The sequence below is a fragment of the Chiroxiphia lanceolata genome, chromosome 15, assembly GCF_009829145.1.
Source record: "Chiroxiphia lanceolata isolate bChiLan1 chromosome 15, bChiLan1.pri, whole genome shotgun sequence".
In the NCBI taxonomy this organism is placed as follows: domain Eukaryota; kingdom Metazoa; phylum Chordata; class Aves; order Passeriformes; family Pipridae; genus Chiroxiphia; species Chiroxiphia lanceolata.
The window spans coordinates 5,276,976-5,302,720 of NC_045651.1; the positions used below are offsets into that span (position 1 = coordinate 5,276,976).

General features: G+C 39.4%; 1 protein-coding gene across 14 annotated transcripts in view; it reads right to left on the minus strand.

The window, feature by feature from the left end:
- TENM2 (teneurin transmembrane protein 2) overlaps positions 1 to 25,745 on the minus strand; it is a 634,310-nt gene that overhangs the window by 153,837 nt on the left and 454,728 nt on the right. For all 14 annotated transcript variants that reach the window (XM_032702528.1, XM_032702527.1, XM_032702526.1 and 11 more), the window contains 2 exons: positions 21,534 to 21,768; positions 9,053 to 9,291 (listed from right to left, as the gene is read on the minus strand). In XM_032702528.1, coding sequence (XP_032558419.1) covers positions 9,053 to 9,291; positions 21,534 to 21,768 — 474 coding nt within the window. The remainder of the gene's footprint in view (positions 1 to 9,052; positions 9,292 to 21,533; positions 21,769 to 25,745) is intronic.

A 25,745-nucleotide genomic window follows, 5' to 3' on the forward strand; every position in this document is an offset into this window, starting at 1 on the left:
TAAGTAAATTAAAGGAGAAGATGCAAATATATAGAAAATGCACTATTCTTGCAGTTCTGTGTTTGTATCATGCTCAGATTTAAATGAAACAACTGTTAACACACAGGGACAAGCATCATATATGCAACAGAGTGACCTTTCCAAGCATCTTGTCTAATCCAAGTTGATTCCTGCAAGGCAAATAACATGCCACAGACACAGAGTACACCTTCTCATCCAGCCTGGGGAACCTATTCAGCCACCCTGGCATCAGTATGTGAAAACATCTTCTGTTCTGTGACTTCTCTCAGAAAGTATTTAGTAAGAAAAATGTTGGAGGGAATCAGCTGATCAACCAACCAGCAAATTAAAAACAAAAAAAAAAAGCTTAAAATTAAATTAACTGCAGCACTGTTATGCATTATGTATATTACCTTTTAAAAATTAAACATGACACAGAGGGATAAATCTGGACATCTCAGAGAAGAAAACAAACTAAACCCAGAGCGTATTTACAGTTTTAGGTGAGGTTCTGTAAGATGAACATTAGAGAATGAAAATCCTTTTCCATTCAGAAACTATATTAATACAAATGCTTGCCTTTTCTAGTAATTATTTAGTAATAGCCAAGATAAAGACATTCATATTGTCTCATAATCACACAGTGGGGCTCAACAGTGATTCTCTCACTATCAAATCTGCTCAACATACAAGTCAAAACATGATTTTTCTAACCAACTACATTCTTCATTTTGGCATTGTAATTCAAGCTTCTGATGTCAGAAACGATTATGAGAAATTAAGTAAGAGAGAATTAGCTGAATATAAAGAAAGTATACATGCATCAGTCCAAAAAGGAGCCTCTCCTTCCTACACCCATAGCTCTAATAAATAAAACAGGCTTTGGCTCTTCTGTACCAATCATGGTCAAATTCTGTTCTGGAAAACAGACATTTATTCACACTCAGGTAAAGAACTACATGTCTCAGGGCTTAGCACTCATCATTATTCAGGCAAAAATGCCTCAGATCACTAGAAATGGGAATAACTCCTTGCAGTGGTACAAACTGGGGACTGCCAGGCTGGGGAGCAGCTCTGTGTGAAAAGCCCTGGGGTCCCCTTGGCCAAACAGGAGCCAGGAATGTGCCCTGGCAGCAGCTCCCTGGGCTGTAGGAACAGAAGCATGGCCAGGAGACTTGGGGAGATGATTCTCCCATCTGCTCAGCCCTCATTATTCTGCTTCTAGAACAACTGCATCCAGTCTGGGGCCTTCCAACACAACAAGGACATCAATAAACCAGAGCAAGTCCAGGGCATGTCTCCAGGCTGGTTGGGGGCTGGAGCACCTGCTGTGGGAAGAGAGGCTTAGGGAGCTGGGTTTATCCAGCCTGGGGGAGTGAGGGGAGCTTCACAGCAGCTTGTTGGTACCTGCAGGTCATCAAGAAGATAAAGCCAGGTGCAATCTCTGTCCCTAGAGGTCTTCAAGAGCAGAGTGGACATCAGAGATGACCCAGCTCTGAGCAGAAGGCTGGACAAGAGACATTGAGAGGTCCCTTCCTACCTGAATTATTCTATAAGCTTGGAAACCTAAATCTTGTGTGCAAAATTTGTCCTGGGGATCAGACAGGTTACCATGGAAGATATCATTTTTCCTGTCTATAACAATACCATCAGGTGAAGGATTAATAACAAGGCACAGCATCCTGTGAATATGCTGTGTTAGGTGTTCAAAGTCACTGACCTTGGCAAGCCAGTGACTTTATTACTGGACATATAGAATATATAAGATGGCTGGGAGTAGTGACACGAGAAGGTAGGTCAAAGTGTCATGCAACAAGACTACATGAAATTAAAGCCTGAAGAAGCAAAGGCTGAAATAAACCCGAAAACTATTTCTTAAACACTTTTTAAAACACTGAAAGGAGATAATTTCATCCCATTATATTATATGGTGAGTAAATTTTTCTGTCAGTTCATAGTGATGTGTCATTTCTCTTGCCACTGTTCAGCTTCCTTTGCTCCATAATTTCTGTACTCTATTACCTTGTCTTATTATTTTCACAAATTTAATTTAATTCCAATTTTTTATTTTGTCTTCCCTCAAGTTCCTTGAATATTCCTTGAACAGTGTCTTGTCCCTTTAGTACAGTTAAGTATTTTTTGTGGGTTTTTTTTCCATGGTATTCATAATGGTGTTGTAAGAGCTACATCAGTCACTTAAAAAATCCATGTGTCATCTTTCAATCTGCTATTACCCCATAGAGCAATGGATATATTTCTAAAGGCAAACATGTACTTCTGCCCTTAAATGAATAAAATCCATAAGCACACTAAGTGCAAAACAACAAAATGAGTCAACACAGAAACACAGCTACAAATAATCAATATAAATGAATCCACAAATGATCAACTGGTGATCTCAATCTAAATAACTGCTAAGAAAGCAATGTTTACCTAGGAAGAAATGAGACATTTTACTCTGATATTGAACATTGACTTTTCGGAGAGAACGACCACAGGTTTATTTGATGGTTTTCTTTGACTTGGCATTATATTAGCAAAATTTAATCTTCAATATCCTTTATGCTTACCCTTCCCCTGAAAAATGGCCTCATCTCAGTTTGTTGGGCTAGGTTATAAAGCATGTCTCACTAAAATATCTCAAAGCTTTTTCATCATTTTTGCCTCTGAACTTCCTGCAAGACTCATTTTACATCTACTTATCTCTGCTATCTCTTTGCCCCAACAAGACTTCATACCCGTGCTTCTGGGATTAAATCCTAGACTACTAAAAAAATCCATAATATTCAGTATTTGCACTGATGAAAGTGAGAATAGGCTCTGTCACACAGACATCATGAAACCCAGCCCTTTTTAGTTTGTGCCTGGTAGGATGCCAGGGCACGTGAAGCAAAGCGGGTACTTCACATCTGAGAGAAGGAAAAAGAAACCACCTCTGAGGGAGCTGTTCTTGCAGCTTTGACTAGAAAAAGCCAAAACCTCTACTACTACTGTACTACTAAATTACTAATTGTAAACACCATCTCTCTAAAAACAGCTTCTGGGGAGCACTGCCAGCATGGGTGAAAAATCTTGTCTCAGACCCATCCTAGACTGTGCTGTGCAGTATTCATTAACAAACCAAAAGGGGCCCTGAAAGCACACACCCAGTAACACAAAAAGGAATATGTTCTATGATCCCCTCTGTCTCCTGGCTCTTGCCAAGGTTTCCAAGCATGTTTGATCTGGTGGCTGAGCAGGAAGGGTTTACAATTCCAAGAGCTAAGCACATGGTGGCACTTTGCGAGTTATGGCAACATTAGTCTCACTCTAGTTTCAGGTGCTGAGGTTTACTGTATAAAAATCTGTGACAAAGACAAAGAACTGAACAGGCTGCAAGACTGCCCCTTCACACCGAAATCCTCCAACTTCCACTATCCCCGAGACCTCTGCTAGGCAAAACAAGAGGTACATTGGGTTTTCTTGGAACAAATCTGTAGATCAAACTTTTATTATGATTCAGGAAAAACCCAGAGAAACTATACCCAAGTAATTTCACATCCAAGTCCTCCTGTTCTGTGTGGTATTAAACATATACTGGAGCATCTTTGTCTCTAGGAAAACTGTCTCCTTCCCCTAATGAATCTCTCACACTTTTGGACTGTGGAACAGGGACACTTGCTAGGCTAGAAAGCCACATCTAAATGTCCTGGAGGCAGGCACCACGATTCCCAGCACCAGCACATAGTTTTCTTACAGAATGGGGCCAGATGCTTTTCCCTAAAAGGCTCCAAACCTCTCTTTTCAGAGGCAGCATCAGATAAGCTTATCGAGCTACTACTACGCTTTTTCTCTCTCAGATTGACTGATAGCAGTCAATAAGAATCACTGAATGTGTGACATTTAGAATATGACAGGCATATTCTAAAATTTAATTATTGCCCCTAAGTGACACCTATTTTCAATGCAAATTTAAGAACAGAACCTTCTGTCATCAGCTAATCTTGCAAGATGCATCACTCGCTGGGTTTACATTGATTTCAAGTGAATCTGATCACAGTGATTGGCAGCCAGATGCCCTCTGCCTCTCTCAGGTTCCAGCTTTGCATGATTTTCCCTTTTTCAGCCTTGCTTTCCAAAATGTCTGGCATATTTGATTTCAGTCAAGTCTGGACAAGACAAAGTCAGTGGTTTTCTGACTCCGCGAGCGAAAAACAAATGAAACATAAGAAACCAAATGAAACTTAAGTTCCTGTTTGTCAAAAACTACTCAGAGAGAGAAAAAAAATTAACAATGGGTACATAAGACAGCCACTTCAGCAACCTGTGTTGATGAATCCTCATTTAAGGAACCAGAGAAAGAAAGAAAATTGGACTTATGAGTGGCAGAACTCACAAAGATGAACAAACAAACTTCATCCAGGCACTTACATTAACAAATATCTGCCTCGTTTGTGGGAATAAAATAACTCAGGTTGATATCAACACCTGAAGAATAAAACTTTATGCAAACTGTGGTATGTACATATTTGATGAAGAGTAAAGATGAGATTGCTACCTCCAAATAAGAAACCCCATAAATTTTGTTGTCTGACTGTCATAGAAACAAATGAATACTTCGGGGAGCACGAGAGGAATAACTACATAAATTAACCATTTATTTCCCTGTACGTCTTATGTTCTGTGCATAGCTATTTTTCAGGGTTTAATTTCAAATATATATATAGGGAATAAAAAGAAAAAAGACATTTTCATTTGCTTAATTAACTGCCAGACCCTTTGGCAATTCAGTCCTTTCTATGGCACTGAAGTGAATATATTATTTCAAGTTTATGCAGAAACTTGAAATTTATCTTAAACCTCATGTGTCTTTAAGGTCAAATAACACTGAGGAATAAATGACTAATAACATTTTCATGTGTAACTTAGTCATTAGAGAGGTAGTGCAAGCATGCTGCTCTCATAATCTCTCCCATTTTCCTTTTATTTTTCCTGTATCTTCTTCAAAGTGATAGTAGATAAAATAACATCAATACTCTAAAAGTTACAGTAAGAGTATGAAGATATTATTTTCAAGTGAAACATCTTAAAACTTATTGCAGGTCTTAATTTCTACAGGAAATAACAGTTTGGGTTTGTTTTTTTTTTCCCCCACAGGAAAGTCTAAATACTTTAAATTACCATATTTTTAATGTCTGACATGTTGATGGTCAGATGTTCTTTGATGCTCAAAGATAGATTGGCAGAAATCAGAGCAGTGTAGGGGCTTATAAAAATGTGGTATTTACATTTGGCAGCAATTACTTTGTGAAAAACACAAGGTGACTCTTTTTCTGCTCCTTCTTTCTTCTTTTTTATATTTTTCCCCTCCGAGTTTGGCATGAATCAAAAGAGCTAAAAACTAATTTAACATGACAAATGCTTTCATCACTCCCTTAACCTCTGAAGTGAACACTCTGACAAAGACAATATGTGTGGTATATGCTTTCCTTTTGACACTTTATAAATTACTTTCTTGTAACTGGGTTTTACCACCAGCCCAATATCTTCAGGATGTCCTAATTTGAATGGCTGCTTCTACATTCTTCATATGTCACCTCTGGATAATAGGAATAACTCCTGGGCTTTGTGAAATGGCACAAGTCTCAGAGAGGATTGTGGAACAATTTTATTTCCATCCTGCATGCTGGAATTTACCAGAAAGGTTGTGCAATTCTAGCACCTAATACTCTGCATTTCACTCACATCTGGCTACTGAAGAAACAGGGAGAAGTGATAAATCTGGCTTTAAATACACAGACAACTTGTGTATACCATGTAAAGGGAAAGTTAACTGAAGTGGTTTTATTCCTATTCTCTACTATTAAAAGGAGTATAGCAGTCAGCCACAGAAACATCTTAAAATGCTGGTTTTCATACCTGATTTTTTTTCCCTCTGTCCATTCCTTTAACCAAAAAAAACCCCCAAAGTCACTTGATTTATTTTCAACCTGGTATATCTGATCTGTGTCAAATTTCTGCAGAAACCCTGCCAGTGTGAAGGGACCCAAGTACAGAACAGGATGCCTAAGATGGCAAAACACACACAGAACCAAGGATATTCTGCACAAACAGATGCCTTCTGACAGTGAACCAGTGCAACCTGCAGGAATTTCTCCCAGACATTAGTCAGGACAGTTTTCAAAGCAAGATTTAGGAAAACTCAGATAACAGTGGTACTGACTGGCCCATAAAGCAGGAATCTATCTAAATAGCTAAACTTCAATGACAATATTATGATCTAAACAATCAATCTATATGTATCTTAAAAAAGAAAAATAAAACCCAAAGTTACCTTCTAACGAGGCATATTGCCATTATTTTGACAAATGCTTACTTCTTAAAATCTCAGTGATATCTTTATTTAACATCAATTATGTAGTGCGACAAAAACTTCCAAAGGTTATTTACACACTATGATTTTATTTTGAAAGCTTTAAACATATTGCCTTTTCATTTCATTCATTGTACTTTTACTGGTGTGTTAGTGGAAAGGCAATAAGAATGCCTAATATTTTTTCAATATTTATTATTTTCTATCCGAGATTTATTTTTTTTTGCTTCTCTCTATAAATCACTCTCATTAGGATTCTTTTTCATAATCTTAGGCAGTCCTCTGAAAGTCCTATGTTTAAACGTGAAGACATCATGTTTTTAATGACTTATCCATATCAATTACCCCATTTCTTTTATGACAGTACAATCCACTTATAAATCCTGAAGCCTATGACAACTTCAATGTACTCTTTCAAAAGAATTACCTCGTGTTTGCCATCACTGCCTTTTTCATTTAGTCCTGCAACAATCTTGCCTAACATTCATACCTAAGGAGCAGAATCATCCTCTGCAACCTTTGATGACTTTTTCCATATCTATTACTTTGAGGTAATGTAACCCCAGTGACACAACCTCTGTTATGGTGGAGAGCAAGAAATTTTCTCTGTGGACAAGTACAGCAGAAACACATTACCAGCACCTTTAATGCCTCTCCTTTTTTCAAATAAGGACATGATTTAGCAACTTAAGTCATACTGCTGGAGGACAGCAAGGATTACTTTACAGCTGATGGTCTTACACCTGCTCTTTGTCATGTGGAATGAATTGTATGAGTTTTTGCTGAGAGTGAGGGAATTAATTTAATAAATGGTCTAACTAAAGCACATACCTTTTACCTAAGGCTATGCAACTGCTTTTTTGGTTTTTTTTTTCTTTTTTCTCTTTTCCATCACTTTAAATTCTGATCACAGTGGATCCATCAAATTTATTCAGAGGATTAATTTCACCTATTTTCTGGTTTTGATATATACTTATTCTTTCCTGTGTATGGCATGAAGCTTGTCAGGTAACTTCTCATTATTTAATCCTTGAGCCAACACCCTCTTCCTAAACCCTACTTTGTTGTGTTCACTACCAACTCTATTGTGCTCATCATTCTTTCAACAGAAGACCTCAAAAACTTCTGTCAAAATAGATCACTTATGTCATTATCCTGAAGTGACACATCATTCATCAATTATTAAGAGTCCATATATTGCTGTATGTTCTCTCTTGTCTTATATATGAAAGTGTATAAAGCAATAACCATGTTGAGAAGCTTTGATTTGGATTACAGTAACCTAAATACCAAGGAAAAATACATTTCATAATCCATCACCTCCAAGTTATGCACATGATTAAAATGTTCAACTTGCAGTATATCATTTCCCATGTGCATAATCACTCAAACAGGGAGCTGTTGTATGATAACTGTCAGGTTCAATGAATCATGTGCTTTCCAATCTTTTCATTTATGTATCAAACTAAGCTTGTTATTCTTCTGAGGCTTTCTACAGAAGAAATACAGAAAGATGGTTAGCCCTGTAGTACTGAGTATGTTGGGATGTAGGCCTGGACTAAGCTCTTACTATTGTATACATTAATTACATATAGAAGCTCAGTAGTATGAAAAATGGGGTTTTCTAAGAAAACAGTGTCTATCCTGAAGAGTCAAATTATATGGGATCAAAAAAAAAAAAAAGAAAAAGAACAGAGAGAAAATTCAATACATCTTTAGAGTTCTTTTGAGTGCTATATATAAGTATAGTTTCAGAGATGAAATAAAACCCACACAGAGCAGGTCTGGAAAGTATTAACAGAAAATATCATCAAGCTACCATAATTTTGTCATTTACTCAGAGAAGAGAGTTTGTGCAGCACGTCACTGTCATCAATGTATTGTTGAAGGCACTGGAAAAGGTACAAAACACTCAGCTAGTTTGTGTAGACACTCAGAAAAACCTCTGCAACAGAGAACGAGGGGGATGCTGGGGGAGGAAATCAGAAACAGTTAAATTAAAAAAGACAAAATATCAGAAGCACGTTAAAAAAAAAAAATCTCAAAAAAACACAGAAAGGACTTGATACCATCACTGCTAATATATTAATTGTGGGAAATAAGCACAATATTTAGAGTTTCTATATTTTTCCTTACAAAACTAAGGATGTGTGGAATATGGAAAATAACAGCACACAAAATGGAACTACCTAATGATTCAGAACTAAAACCCCAGGATTTAGGCACACAGACCAATATAGACAGAGAGCTACTAATCAGAATGATTTTGTGGTTTTTATCTGAAGGCAGCATGTGATGGTAATATCAGAATTCAAATGCCACTGGGTTATGTTACTTATGTGGGTTCACTGACTACCACAATGTTTTCCAAATATTTTTTAAACATGCGGTAGTACATCAAAAAGTCATTAAATCACTCTGTTGGGACCATCTATGAGAGGTGCATATCTGTCACCTAAAGTTAACACTGCACATTAAGAATCCTGAATTGAAGTGGAAGAATTCTTGTTTCCGCTGCTCTTATGACAGTGAACACGACTTGACCATTTTATTTTTTCCTCATTAATCACTATAAGGAATAATAATATTCTTTGCTCATTAAGAAGACAAATTTGTGAAACACATTAACCATCCTTTTACCTGCTGAACTTTCACTTGCTGACACAGCCATGGGATTTGAGAGAGAAAACACGGCCTTACCTATGAAATAGGCCAGCAGGATGGCAAGCAGGACTGCAGCAGCAATTGCAGACAAAGCAGCACATTTCCAGCTGCAATACTTGGAGGGTTTTTTCAGCTTGAATGCATTCCTGGAGAATGTATTTCTAGGTAACAGTCTGGGAGGTGGAGTATAAACTGTTCCTGAGGTCAACGGGTAACCGGGGGAAGAGCTGCTGAACAGCGGAGTAGTTCCAGAAGATGTCTTAAACAAGAAATGCCTGCAAAACATAAAATGGAACACAGCTGAAAATGGCAAGTCCTGTAGTTAAGAAAGAACATCTCCTACTCCTGTTCCACTCCAGGTACCATAGCCTGTTGAATTTAACTAAAAAGGATTTTGTATGAAGAAACAGAGACGAAAATTCTCATAGCCTTTCTGCTCCCAGAGCCTCACAACTGGCACTACAATACAGTGTCAGGATATCTTTCCTTAATCCTTTCTGGTTTAGGTGCAACTTGACCACATACTAGCTAAAACACAGCATGACCAGTGAAGTCTCTGTGAGTTCCCTGTGGAATCCACCACCCAACAAATATTCTAGGAAAACATTACGAGTCTCATTTACACTCTTGGCAAAAGCCACCAGCAAAAACACACTGAGCAAAACCCGTAGTCCTGTAAGAAAAGATCTTGCCAGAATTAGAATTAACCACGATTTATTTTTTTTTTAACAGCACACAGGTTTTGTTTGAACAACTAAGAAAATCACGTGACTGAGCAGAAAAAAAGAGGACTCAACTGCCCGTACATTTGTTAAGAAGAAAATAAAGGACAGAATATACTCCCTAACAAAATCTCAGGAAACACTGTCAACACATTCCAGACAGAGGAAATGGAGAAAACAAACTATAAGACTGGTTTCTTTAGATTAACTTCTCACAGACAGGCAGAACTAACTAGAAGCATGTTCTCAGTAAACAATAAAAAGAGAAGCACAGAATAAAAGAGAAGCACAGAATAAGGGCAGTGGTCTCCAAGAAGGCCACTTGGTTTAAGACAGAGGAGCTCTGAAGATTTATTCCATTCCCTCTCCCTTCACAGCTCTGAAAAACAAGTGCTTCTTGGAATCAGTCAGAATGAAGACACTCAGTAATCTCCAAACTCAAAATCACAGCCTAAAATAACTCAAGTCTTACTTCAAATGTAAAATATGTTTAACATTTTTATTCAGATACAATCCAGTATGTCGCTCTCAAACCACCTGTTAGAGCTTTAAAATCCATGTCAGTCACTGTTTATTACAGCAACAATTTGGAAGTTTGAAGCTGAAATGTGTTTCCCAAGTACTTTTTCCAGCCCACCATCATGCATGTGCCTACTGTCAAGCACAGATTAGTGCATACTTATTTTACAGAATAGCAGAAGTGATTTTAAAGTATATTAAAGCATTTAGTTTGAAATGAAACCCAGAGTATAATAAATTGCACAGAACTTGCATACAGGTGGAAGACAGCAAAAGGAAGGCTGGCCAGGTTTCACGGTTTGTAATTAAACATTCCCATTTGAAGACAGCCACTGAAAAGTATAGCCTTTTCTTTAATGAATTAATTAATAAACTCTATTAATGAACAAGAAAATAATTGAGTTCGACACTGCCTTTGTTAATATTGATTTTTAAACTCCAAGTGACCTTGTACATCCTTTACAACAGTGACCAAAGCCTAGTTTTTTTCAACAAATATTTCAGTCACCAAAGACAGTGCCAGTATCCATTGTCCTAACTTTTTCCTTGTGCTTTGGAGACTTCAGACACACAAGTATGCAATCAAACTCAGGTAGATTAATACTAACCAGTTAATTAATAGAAACATTGTCTTTTTTTTTTTTAAAAAAAAAAGGCTGTTTTTTTTTTCCTTATCCCTGAGGTTCATGAGAGGTTAGAATTGCTTCTTTTCTGCACATCATACATGATCTATGAGAAAACACAGTAAAAGCAAATGCCAAAAGGGTTCCCACTCAAAATTACCCAGCCTTTTAAATTAAAAAAACACACCTTCCAGTTACACAAAAGCAACAAATAATGAAAGTCTCATTTCTTGAACACTTTATTTTAAATGTTTCTTTACTTTGCAGCAGTTCAATTAAAATAACTGTTGGGAAAATGATATTATTGTGCTGGTTGTGTCACAGTGGATCTATTGACTATTCTGTTCCTTCTGCCTGCTTAAAACCTGACTAGCACCCAGCAGCAGAAGCAGGTTTGGTCCATTCTGCTTTGCTCTTCAGAGTTTGGAGCACAAGATCATTTCCATGACTGGACCCAGGGATTGAAGGGACATGGAGCATGAGGAAGGAGGGAAGGACAGAAGAAGGAGAGACCTGGTGAGACAAAGGCTTATGGATTTTATTCATTTAATCTCATCCAGGTCAAACCTGCATCTGCCTCAGTCCAAGATTGCCTTCTCCTCCTGAATCCTCATGGCACGAGTGGCATTCTCAGGATCTACAACAGTTCTTGTCCTTTTCCTGTCCAAAAGCAGATCTCATAGAATCAAACTGGAAATTGCTGTCCTTGGAACTGTCTTTATCTGAAATGTCAAGGCTTTTAAACCCAGGAATTTCATGTCCCTTTTAGCTGAGAAGGCAGCTACAGTACCAGTGGAAATTTTAATATAAAGCATTGTTAAAGTAAACTCAGATATATAATGAAACTCTGCTCCCATTAAAATTGAATTAATGAATATCTAGATATGCTTTAATAGAACATGTCAATCATATACTGTTTCATATGAGAAGACAAAAAAACTGTAGAACAAAAAAACAGTTCCACCATGACCCACATTGAGATACATTAAGAATATAAAGAAAATCAAAACACTTATCCATACAAACATGATCTTTATGATACTGTTAAAACTAATCAGAACTTGGTAGAGCAAAAAAGGCTGACTGAAAAGGATACAAGGAACAGTCCCATTCTCAAAGCAAAGAAGAAAAAAATGCCATTGGAAAAACCCTGAATTTTTTCATATCCCTGAGTCCTACCCATGTATTTTAAAAGTGGAAAGTTTCCTGACTCTATATGAGGACTCCTGACAAAGTGGCAGCCATCAGAAGACAAAACAATGTCTGCAAGTACACAAGTTCTGCTTGCAGAAGTTTAAAAAAGACATTTAACTAAAGATGTGTTAAATATCCACCAAGCCACTTTGGAAAAGTGACACTGCATCCCGAAGCTGGAGGCCAGATTAGCAGATACACCTTAAATTACAGCAAAGCAGAACAGAAAGACTGAGAACACAACGGGCAAAACACTTGGACCCCCGGAGTTTTAAATCTAGATTCAGCTGCTAATGGAAATAAATTGACTTGTCTCAACTCTATCCCTAAACCCAATGATCTATAGCCATATTTTTATGTGAGATTTGACATGCTCTGGTACAACCAATTGTCTGTGGGCTGAAGCTGCACAGAGAGAACACGAGCATTTATCAACATTAATTACAGCCTCACAGCAGTAAGGCTGGGAGCATCGTACAACGTCTGCTTATGAAAAGAAATGATCTGATTTGTACCAGTTCACTTAATTTCAAATACATTCCATATAAGAATTAAAAAAACCTGTATTCTCTGTTTTACCTGTTCGCCCATCAGACGCGATTAAGAAAAACACATTTTCTGCCTCACAATTAGCATTAGTAATTTGAATTAAACTGGGACTAATTCTCTGTTTTGAAAACATGAGAGTAAATTTGCTAAGTCTCAGCCCAGTCTCCCTAATTTCTGCGGATCAACACGACAATCCTATACTGAAAAAATACAAACCGTGATTGTCAGCGTGCAATGATTTGGTAATTTAAGTGCCCTTGAAAAGCCACGGAAGGAGCCTGGGTGCTGCTCACAGAACACAAGTGAAGCCTGCAGCTCGCTCCGTGGCCTCTGGGGTGCAGGATGAACCCCCTTTGTTTTCAGCAGTGTGGGGGTCATGCAGGGGCAACTCATCACTGACATCAGGAGAAAGGTGACATCTCTGAAAGTTGAGGTTGCAAGGGGACATTTGTCCACCGTTCTGTGCACTAATGGTAAATGGAAAAAGCTATATTTTGCTTTCTTCATTAATTCAGAGCTCGCTCTAGCATTTATTTTCCCACAGGTCAAAAGGACCTCTGGTGCTCAGGGAATAGTGATCTGACAGAGACTGTATTAACTTCCATATTCTTTGAGAGAACAATCGTTTTTTTCCCCCTCTTTTCTGGCCAGATTGTCATGGCAGCACACTGCAAGAATGAGTGGAGAAAAAAAAAAAAAAAGGGTTGTGATGAAAAACTGTAATAGAAAGGAAGAACAAGACACTTTCTAACATAAATTGCTTCTTTCCCTCCTCATACTATCCTAAAATTATTCTATATTAAAAAAAAAGACATACAGAGAATCGTAATGCTTAAATTGTCTCTTTTTTATAGCTTTTATAGGGTTTTCATAGTAATTAATAAATAGAAAAGCTACATGCCAAGATAATAGAAACAGTTCGGTTTAGTTGTTCCAGGACTTAAAAATATCTTCAAGCTGTGGTAAAATCACACCTGTCTATAATTTTATTGGACATTTATTCTTAGAAGAAAAGAAACAATGGAATATAGAACATAACATGCTGGCTTTCATTGGGAGAAAAAAAAAATCTTCAGGCTTCAAAGTCCTCCAAAAAAGTAGCCATGAGTCATTTTATGTCAATGGAAGCTTCAGAGTGGCTGCCAAATTCAGACAGTGAAGTTTTATGGCAGCTTTCTACCTTCCATACAAAAAGAAACCCAGACTAAAGAAATTATATAAGCTGTTGTTATGCCTGTTATGCAAAAATGAACTCTGAGTGGTAGACTGGTGCAATCTTTGGTTACCTGTGCCTCAGTCTTTCTCCAAATGAGATTTGATTGCATGTTCCAGCACAAAACATGGGTCTATCAGCCAGGTTTCCTCAGCTGAGGGTTCTCTGGTGTGGTATAACTGCACAGAAGTTTCTACCCTTTCTGCTGCCCAGAACACAGGGACTTGGGTGTGCCCCCAAAAAGCTCTAAAGTTAGCAGTAAAAGTTAAAACGTTATCTTTATATGTCTAAACTGTATAGTTACAAGGAATTGTCTCAATCACGTCAAATCTACAGATTAAGCTCAGTAAGACAGATTTTTCAGTGGAAAGTTATTTAAAATACACATACACACATAAACCAACTGGCCATTTTATACACACTGTGCACCCCCACACCCAAATGCTTGTTGCAAACAGAGCACAGTCCTCACAACACACTATTTCAGTGATTTCCAGCCTGCTGCAGGTAATGACACAGGAACTAAGGACACCCTATTAGGCACAGAAACAGTAATTCAGGATGAGCACATCAGTGTCAAGGGGACACTTCTACCCACTGTAACCTAACTCTGAACCTTGCAGCAGCCACCCAGCTCCCAGAACAGCTCCAATACCACCTCCTCAGTTCTTGAAAGGTTGATGGGTTCTTCACATCCCCAGGCAAACTATTCTAAAACTTTGCCGAGTGCAGAGCAGAGTGTCACAAAGGCTGCCGTCAGGACCAGGCTGGCTTGTCACCACCCCCTCTAACAAAGACACAGCTGGACACATGAAGCACAGTGATTGAACAGTGCCTGACAGCAAGGCAGGGTGTGGGGCAAAGAGACAGGTGCCAACCTTTGGGCACTCTGACCTGTCACATTATTAAACAAAACCAAACTCGCAATGTTCACAAGGGCAAAACCCCTGTACTGTACAGGGTACAGTACCTGCTCTGTTCTGGGTACCTCTCTGCAGGACAACCTTTTTCATCTGGAAGATTGAGATACTGCTGGATACACTTTTATAACCTTTTATAAAGCCCTGGAGCGTTCTCTGGGGGCTGTCACCACTGTGTTCTAAGCCTGGCTCTGGTATGTCCCCATGGCACAGCCCTGCTGTGACACAGAGCTGTGGGAGAGGCTACAGAAAGGTACAGTGGAAAATACTGAGAGGGGAAGGGCTGAGATGGGGATTGGTAGTAGCTCAAAAATTTGAGGGAGAACACCACAATGAAAAGGCATAAGCTCTAGAAAGGGAAAACCAGGAAGGCTAGCAAGGATGCACTGGGTGGAACTGGTGCCACACAGCAGCTCAGCAACCCTGGGGAGCTACAGTGGACACTCCTCACCTTCCTGACCTGTGTGGTCAAAAAAGACTCTGGGTGTCCTGCAAGAGGTGGTGAGCACACTCACTCAGCCTGTCTGCTTGAATCCTAATTAGCTTTTGTGGGAGTTAGCCAGTAAATAACTGCTTTGCCCTTGAAATTTATGCACCTCTTTCTTGCACTGTTGTCTATTCCCCAGGAACACAGACACGAAACTGCTGCTTAATGCCTAAGAAAGAGTAACAGGCATAGCTACAGACACAAACACAAAAAATATCAGTGTCTTGGTGTATGCACGTACATGACAGTGGAGCAGGATTAATAATGCAGATATAGGAACATTTAGGCAGCTCTGCATCAGCTCAACTGTAGGAACTTTCCCTTCTGTAGGCAGAAAACTTTGTGTCCTAAAGTTCTGAGGAACATGTTGCATAGTGTCAAGTGATGAAGTCCAATATTTGTTATTTCAGTAGTGAGCACAATGACAACAATATTTTGCATTTCAACTGGTCCGTTCAGTTTTAACCTTCTACATCAATTAATGAACAAATTTCAAACCACTTCTATTTTAAAAGGCATACATGCAAGCTCTCCACTATCTCTCGATTCAGCTACTCACTTAACAAGAGAAAAAGTACTAACAGTGCTATTTCAAGTCTATAAATAATAGACTAGAATAATAAAACTCCGAACTCTAAGAGAATTTTATCAGTCTATATGTAAATTTAAAAAAGAGAACACAAAATTTTAATTTTTTTACAATAAAAAGTAACACTCTAAGGGTACGTTCCTCTTCCTGTACAGTCACTCACACTGCCTGTTCACTCTGCACGACCCAGAACTTAAAAATGCCAACCAACAAGATCGTGAAAACATGCAATTATCTGCAATCAGTAAAAACTTCTTTGAGCTTATGTGAACGTGAGTGGGAGTATATCTGGATGGATTTTCTGAATCATTACTATGTATCCTGCCTTTGTAGTGTTTTCCTTTCCTCTTTTTTCAGTGTCTACATTTGTTATGAAAACGACACCCCAGTAGCCTGCTAAAAATGACCTTTCTACAGTGCTTTTGGAATTCCTCCAAGTACACGGCCCAAACGTGCGTCAAGTCCTTGGGGATGCTTTTGACTGTGCTTTCCTCGACTCCTTAAAATGCTTTTGATTTTTAAACAGGTCCAGAATCTATCCACACAGATCTCAATTATTTGGAAAGTCCCCACAACCTTCCTGTAACCTTCACATGCAGGAGCCAGTGCTTGCCCCAGCCCTCAGTCTCAAGAGGACTGACCTGCTGTAGCATTTGTGCCTGTAGCTGCACACTTTAAGTAAGTGGTAAGAGAAAGTCACATAAGACAAAGCAAAATCAGAGTGAGGAGTTACTTCACTGTTCCAAGTAGTTGCTTGTTATGCCCAATATATCCTAGAAATTTGCATTAACAAAAGGAAAAAAGAATTTTTGTTTCACTCTTCTGTTCCAGAACATTTTGCATCATGTACAAAGATATCAAAATATTGAGACACCACTGAAAATAGGCAGACAATTGTGGAGAGCAGCTGTAGCTTGGAACTTCGACATAGGCAGAACTTCAAGTTTATATATTCAGTTCAGAAGTTCTGCAGCTGATCTTGACACCCAAACATGGGACAGCATGTGAGTGCAGTATTAACAACACTACAGACCATTCACTTCCTTCTTGAAAGAAATGAATACCCGTCCCCTTGCAGCATTAAATCCCTCTTCTTATGTGCTCTGTTCCTGGCTTTTTTTTGCCACACTGCCATAGCCTGTGCACAGGCACAGTGTTCATTCCTTCACTGGAAGGCTGCAGCTACAAAAACACTGGGTGCAGACGTTTCCCTGTTCTGATGCCCCACGATTACGAGTTCAAGCACTGCCCTGGTGCAGACTGGGATACAGCTCACACTGCTGCTCCATCCACTAATTTCCCATTCATTGCTGTCCTCAGGCTCACAGTGATTGTGTTGTAACTGGACTGGTAAAGTAACAAATATAGCTTGAACCACAGAAAAAGGCAAATATTTTTAAGAGGGTTCTTTTAAGGGTCATGGAAGTTCTTTTCTGGTTAATTTTCACATTGCTCAATTTTTAAACTGAACTTTGCTTAAATGACCTCAGATTTGGACCACTGGTCTTCCACTACAGCCCACAAGATCTAGAGAAAGTGATAATCACCAGAACCAGTGACCATCATCCTTTATCTTGAAACACAGGAGAAACATTAGGATGTTACAGTCTTCCTCAAAGCCTAGCAACAGATCCTTGTGAACAAGCTCAAAGAAATTATAGACATAGATACAAAATTATCTTTAGAAGATTTGGACTGAAAGTATTTCAAATTATGAGACTAATTACGAGACTAAAGAATAAGACTGATTTGTATTTAATGCTATATTTTTTTTTCCCTCCTGGATTAAGTATTATTAATCACAATCGTACCAATTAATTTAACATCAATATAAAGTACAGAAACAGGTATTAGTACATGAGGCAAACCCAAACATCTGTCCATGAAAGCTCCTCTGTTCTCCCTCACCAGTCATTCCCTTTGGACCGGTGCCTGTGTGAGGTTCCTGCCCCGGAGACTCCTGCAGAGCAAAGAGCCACGTGAACCTCCCTTGCAAAGCCATTCTTTTCTCCCTGTGCCCTCAAAGCATTTCCAGCTTTAAAGCAGGTGCTGCCTCTCTGGCTGTCTGGAAGTAACGAGACTCACACCGGGACGTTCAAAGGCAGTATTTCCATCACAAATCCCCTTCGAAAGCAATGATTAAAGCAGCAATAAAGGAACACCTCTTAACTGGAAAAGGCAGAAACCAGCACTTTGTTAGGAGGAGGAGGAGACGGTTTGAAACAAGACTGCAAGGAGGACAATAAAAGTTAAAGAGCATTAAACAGCAGCTCCGAGCCCAAAGGTAAGGCAGCTAAATACTGCAGAAATGAACCATAAAAATAGCACCATAAAAGTGCTACGGCGATGCATTACTGCAGCCTTACTTAGGGATATTTCAACCCTTCCAGTACAGACCCTTATTTCAAAGAAAACAGAACAATTATGTAGCCAGCCAGGGGGCCCCTTGCAGCCATAAAGCAGCAGCAGACTAGGGAAGATGCAGTCCATATTTGATTGCCTCGAACCAGCAACAAGCACACTAAAATCAAGCACACAGCACCGCAAGTGTTCCAGGCCAGGTTGGTCGGGTCTTTGAGCAGCTTGTGACAGGTGACCCTGTCCACAATGATCCTTAAAGCTCCTTCCAATCCAAACTGTTCTATGACTCTAAAAACGTGTAATTAGGAACTCTGTATAGGCATTTTGCAAACTTGTAACTCCACTGAAAGCGATGAGCTGCTGCAATACAGCTCAGCATAATTGTGTAAAAAATACAGCACCACAAAGGGTACACAGAGATGTGGGTAGAGTTGCCTGAAGAGGCCACATGAAAACATGTTCAGGCAGTAAAAGCTTCCTTTACATCACAAAGAAAATAAAACAAATGTGATTAACAACCCCCAATCAATACTGAAACAAGAGATGGAGAAAGGATATATTTGGAAAATGTGATGTCTCCAAACAGTCTGAATTTAGACCAAGCTGCCTAAGACAGCAAAGGAACGAAGGGAAGGTTAAAATATTCTTACCACAAACAAAATAACAACATGCAGACACATGTTGTATTATTCAACGATTTCAGCACTCGGTACTGTAAGATAAAGAGACATCTGGAATCTAAATTGTGAGCTGAGTTTTGTCGTACTGACACAAAGCATTCCCTTCAGATGGCTCGGGTACCCCTTTTTGTTTCATAATCAGTAATGTGACTACTCGCACATCATTTTCAGTTGAGAGCAGAATCTGCTGAAGGTAACTGAAAGATGAAAACTAAAAGTTATGAAACTCTCTCCTGATAAAGCAGGTGCTGTCAGGGCTGGCTTTTCCTCCTGAGCACTCCACTACCGAGATTAATAAACAGACAACAAGATAAAAATTAAAAAGCAGCGCACTGTCAAGAGGCGGGATGAGAGGGGTCAGTGTTTTGCAACAAGCTAAAGCTATAAAGGCTGAAATAAAAAGTTACCAGAAAGGTGTCCTTTTTTTTTGGAGGATATTGGTATGAATGTAGATGAAATGCCAGTTTTAAAGTGAAAGAATTACAGGCTAATTCTGAAAGTCTCCAATGATTTTACAAGCATCCATTTCAGCAAAACTCACTGCAAACAGAAAAAAAATAGTCATCTTCTGAGTTAATATTCTTGTGATGAAACTTGTCATCAAGCCCTGTCAGGTGTGTAATTTCAGAAAAGAAGAAAAATCGATCCTGAAGCAACTCTGGAATAGTCTTGGAACACAGCAATTCTGCCAGGACATTTTCTAATAGCTTAATGCTTGCCTGTGACAAACCTATCTACCAAAAGGCTCCAATTAACTGCAGGGCATCCTGCAATCTCCAAAAATAACAGTATTCACAAAGTAACCTTTTGTCATCAACATGTACATCTATATTCCCAGAGTTTTCATGATTAAAAAAAAAAAAAAAGGAGAAGAACCAAAGTCAGTAATGGAACTGACAGTCACCACTGTCAGGGAACAGGCACAAAATCAGACAGTAAAATAAAACCAGCCAGGCAAATGTCCCCTGCTGTGGCTCATGGATTGCCAGAATTATGGCAAAGAATCCATTTGTGAATATCCCAAAAAATTCCATCCATGTAAAGTGATTGGTAAATTGGGACAATCTTAAGACTTCAGAAATGACACATTTCTGGAACTGCTGTACCCAAGAACAATTTCAAATGGAAACAGGCAGACCAGGTGCAGCTGGGACCACTCTACACCAAAATTAAAACAGGAAGAACTGGCCCAGGATGAACAGGACCAACATTTTTATCTTGTAATTCTTAACAATAAAAAACAAATTCAGGGTGCCCAAGTTAGGTTCTAAAAAGTAGCAGAGGCTCTCACAGGAGCAGCAGTTAAGAGCTGAGCATCACTTTTTTTTCCTGGCCAAAGTTAGCTCCAAACCTTCAGCAAGTGAGAATCCCTTTCCTTTCTTTTTTTGGTCATCTGGGCTTTGGATAACTTGCATTTACTTTTTAGCACCCCACTTCTTCATGGCATTCATGTTCCCATTTTAGCAAAGCAGGGTAATGTGAGTGGAGCCCCTTGTGCACATCCCAGCCCAGCCCAGGAGCACAGACTGGCACAGACTCCCTGCTCTTTCCAGTCTCACCTGCTCCCCATGGAGGAATAACCACTGATTAACTACTGAGTAACAACAGCCTGGGTGCTGTAACTCCAACCCAGCTATAGCAGCTCCTCCCAGAGCTCCAAACCAGATGATGGTCTTTAATCAAATTTTTGGAGGGCCTGGGCTGATGCTGCATGGTGGTATAACTACACCATATGTAGCTACTCGGGGTGTAACCCAGCAGAGTGCCATTAAATTCCCAGAAGGCTGCAAGCCAAATGTAACATCTCTGAAGCTGTGGCAACCAAGCAGCTGAAACCCCAGCACAAGGCAGTGGTACCAGCAGCCCAGCTCCTCCACCTGTACTCTGTGTTTATCACTATCTGGGCAAGCAACACCACCCTGCTATTCCAAGCACTTTATTCAGCACCATCACGGCCAATTTTAAATTCTGAGAGCTCAGCTCTGCCAGCTCTGCTATTTAAAGTGCAAGTTAAATATGTTTGACATTCCATACCCCAAATGACAACAACAAACCAGAATATTTGGACCAGCAGCATGTCAGGCACTTATTTATATATTTCTCTGTCAGGCCCTAAGTGCTGCACCTTTTCATTTATATGCCACTGTTTGCCCCACAGGCATCAAGCTGCTAACACGTACAGAAGAGATTAAAATGAACTCACATGCTGGATGAGGTATAAATTAAAATTACAGTACTGTCAGTCTTGAATCTGGGATTGTTTCTCCAAGTCTCCCAAAATGCATAATGTCAAGTGAGCCTCTGTTTGTTACCTCAGGAAAGGAAAAATGCATAATTTTTCAGCGGCACAGTCAATATGAATTCTAAGTAAATTGTCCCTGAGCCCACGATATAAATATGCTGCACTAACCTCATGAGCTGTGTTGGCAGGGACGGTCCAAAAGGCTTTAAAATGGGATGTGAACAGAGATGTTCATCTGTCTGCCTTGGAAAGCAAAGCAAATCGGGGCTGGTGGGCATTCTAACGCCACTGACTCCCAGTGCTGGGTCAGCCGAAGCCACCAGTGACACAGAGCACCCCAAACCCCGCTCCTGACAAACCCAGGGCGCTCCAGAGGCCCTTGAGCGGCACCTCCTGGGGTGTCCAGCCCAGCACCCACCTGGTCTCGAGCGGGACGTTGCTGTTGAGCACCCAGCTGTCCTGGAGCTGCACGGACTCGGGGGTGGTGGCCAGGTCGTTGGGTGCCGGGGCGGGCGCGTGGATCTGGTTGCGGCGGTTGGTGAGCGAGTTCCTGTTGAGGGAGTTGGCGGAGGAATGGTGATGGGACAGGGAATGGTTGTGAGGAGGAGGGAGAGGCGGCCTCAGCGTGGACTGGCTGTGGTGGTTTGAAGGGCCTAAAACAGAAGAGAAAAACGAATCACAAATGTGTGCGATGGCGCCGCTCTCCTCGGCATTTTCTAGGGAACACAGCCTGGGAGAAGAGTCAAACGCTCCAAACAGGAAGCTAAGCCCGTGTGCCTCTTAGACCTGGAGGCATCAAAACATGGTTAAACAGATCAGTGATTATTTGAGATCAGCAACATAAAGCAGTGTTTCCAGGCTGCACAGTTGGGATGTTGACAAAGACCGTATTTAGATTTAAAAATATTTCTTTATGGGTTCTCCCTGGAGAAAGTCTCCTCTCTGGAGCAGAGGACAGCAGCCTAGCCTTGATCATTCTCTACATCTACCCAGAAGAACTTTTTTCCTCCCTGTTTCTATCAGGGGCTTTTAGGAGATGAACCTTAATGGATTAAAAATACTTTCTGAGAATATGGTCTTTAGGCTGCTATCCAATTTAGCCAGAGATCTCAACCTCTTTTCATTCACTGTTATTTTACCAATCAGCTTCAAATGAACAGGATTTGTGCCAGTGCAAGAAGATTAAACTCCAAATATGAAAAGACAGCAACAATGCAGTGATGATATCTTTCGTGTGATCAGGATTTGGCCTGTATTCTTCTGTTTAGTAATGCCACAAACACACAGCAAGATCTGAAAATTATGCTACTCGTTCAACCTCTTTCATTGAAAAACAACATATTATATTTTTAGCGATAAAGAAGGATATAAACTTCTCATTCTTTGAGTACTGGCATGTTTGCAGGGATAATGAAAAATATTTTTTCTAATCATTAAGGCAAGTGGATAAAAATAAAGGCACATGAGAAGAAAATTGAATAAGCAGGTGTCATTCTAAACATAGACACTTTTATAAACAAACTTATTTACTGGTCTGCATTTAAGTGTAATTCCACACATTGCAATGATTTATATCTAATGAAAATAGCTAAAGAGAATAAAGAAAATAAAACACTGTGTTATGAACCACACACTCTAGACATTGTATCAAGTTGTAGTTTTCTAGCAAACAATTATCAGTAGATATTACAGAAATGATAACTAATGATGTGTGTTTGTTTTTAGGAACTGAAGCAAATTCTGTACTTAATGAATCAAATAATAAAAGAGAACATCACAAGAGGAAACCATTTGCAGCAAGACTGATCTTTTCTTGATATGAAACAAAGAAGTATAGAAAAACCGCTGAACTGATTAATTAACTGTAAGCTAATTAAGGCAAATATTTATTAAAAAAAAACCAACAAAAAACCAACACACAAAATAACAGAAAGAGAACAGAGTTTGTTGGAGAGAGGTCATTACTTTTCCTAAGTGTTTCTGTGGGCCTGGGGAAGCACAGGCTGATGAAGAACAGGCAGGTTTACTGGGACTTGTGCAAGGTAAAGTGAAAGTTGTCCTCTGACAAGAAACTTTAAATAGTGAATTATACTAAATTCTGCGTCCTCAACATGTTGCCTCAAATTTACACAGCAGTTTCTTTCTCTTTTTTGAATGTCTGTTGCCTTTCATGAACACATCCTAAATTTTAGGGCTGTCCTGTGTGCTCTCTCCTCACTATCCTTGCCTTGGCTATGTCTTATCTAAATTTGAAAGAGGCTATTTAAACTAGAAAGTTTTACGTTTAAAATCCCCCTTTGGACCTCCAAGAACACCAAATCTGCACTAGGTCCTGGGCCATTCCACAACAGCATGTGGAGAAAGAGACACAGCAGGAAGAAAATGTGTTTGGACAATATCCACACGCACAGAAGCTTAAGTGGAATTACTCTCCTAGTCTGTGTTCTGACTTTAAACAAAGCATGTTTGGATTTCAATAAGTGGATATCTATGAGTGATAAAATACAAAAGAGTTCTCTTGTGTTGAAAGTTACTTCAAAAGATTCACGTGCTTCATGTTTTCTCAACTTACTTTAGATGCAGCTTTTCCTTCTTGAGGATAAGTATGGCAAAGTCCTACCCACATAAACAAAACAGTTTTGCTCTGAGAGCCACGGTAATGCCAGCTAAATAAAGACTCTAAATCTTGTCACCATAAAATCATGGAGGCTGTTCTTAAAAGTGAGGCAAGAGCATATCAATAAATAGCATTTCTGTAAGATTAAAGAAGCAAGGGCTGAATTCAAGTTACCACAAATTAATTTAATCCGCCTCAAGACTCAGTTCCCACACAATAAATATAAGATACTGTGCAAAATGAGCTGTGCAGAGGTAACTGAACATACACTGCAGCTGCAAAACCTCTGAAATCTGGCACAAGATGAACGTAGCCTTTAATATAGAAAAATAAAACAAATACCAATATTAATGTCATATAGATATTATACAGTTTATATTAAAACATATAAGAGCTTATATATATATAAAGTACTAACTAGGGAGCATGCACACACACTGGTGTATATATGAGAGAGATAAAAGCTTAATATGCTGCTGCTTCTTCATAAACCCCTTTAAATGAATCAAAAGCAGAAGCCGAACACTATTGAACTTGCCAGGGACATAAAATTGGATTCACATCTGAACATCTGAGCACTTCTTTATGAGCATCTCTGCCTAAATTAAAACTTCAACGGCAGTACCTGCAAATCTGCTGAGCTCTGAAGTTCAGAGGAGTAAATCACCTGTCCCACAATAAAGGATCAGCAGGAGGAGGGACTGGCCCGAGGATCGTGGGACACGACGCGCTCCGAGGCCTCCTGCAAATTGCTTTATTATTTGGAAGCTTAAACACAATGAGGAGTGTCTTGATGGACTACATCTGGCTTTTTACATCAGGAACAAGATTTTATTTTTGATATAGTCGCCAGTATTGGTTTGGGGGGGAAATGCTGAGGAAATGATGCCTTATCTCAATTATTAGCTGCATTAGGGGTTTCACCAGAACACACTATAAAACCTGGAAAATTTAGGATTTAAGGAGAAGTCTCTCAAAAGCATAATGAAAATCAGAGAACTGGGAATCTGAAATACTGTTCATATCTTGTCTTTTTAGTTTTTTTAATTTCTCATTTAAATTCACAAACAGACAATATTCCTAATTCTATCAATTCTAGTACACATTGATTGTGCAGAGCACTTCTGAAAAATCAAGGCCTGGTGTCCACATAATCAACATGTGATTCTTCAAGAGATCTTACTGCAGTCAAGAGTATCAGCACCGCTCATTTCAAATTAGAAGCTGAGCAAGGATTAATTGTGTTCTAATTGAGTGATCTGAGAATACAAAGTCTGATCTATGTATCTTTGAAGTAATCATAAGCTACACAATCGACTTATTTAGGTTTAATCAGAACCAAAATACTAAAAAAGAAAAAAATATGGTTTGTGGTGAAAGAATTGAACAAACCAGGTTAGCACAGAGGTAAAACTCAGCTGAAACAAGATGCAAACCAGCATTTATCTCCTTGAAAATAAACAAAACCACCATCAAAATCCCAAAACTGAGCAAAATTCTGTCACTGTGCTGTTCCCTTCCACTGCATACAGACAGAGAGCAGAAAACCTGCAGCCTCCAAAGCTCAGCCCAGGGCTGCGACCCTGCTGAGCACAAGGCAGGGTGAAGGCAGGGCTGCCATGAGAAACATGGTATGATGGGTGGCCACAGATCCTTCAGGAGCCTCTGCATCACAACAGTCTTGTTCTGGCACAGCCTGGCAACCTCAGAGATCAGAGAAAGCCACTCGACCTCACAGTGTAACAGGTACCTCAGTGATGGCCACGTCCTCCTGAGCACACGCTTCCAAATATCACTTCTCGGCTGTTTTTACAGTTCAAATGTTGACTAAAACACAAAGTGAAACTTCACATCTGCTTTAGCACGGTCAAATTGTTTTCCATAGTTCCTCCGAGGCTTTGGTACACGGACTTAACACACGCACTAAATCCAAGCAACACAAGGATCTGAGGAGAACAATTTAATCTCCCTCCTCAGAGGTGAAATTCAAAGCAGAATCAGCAGTATCCCTGA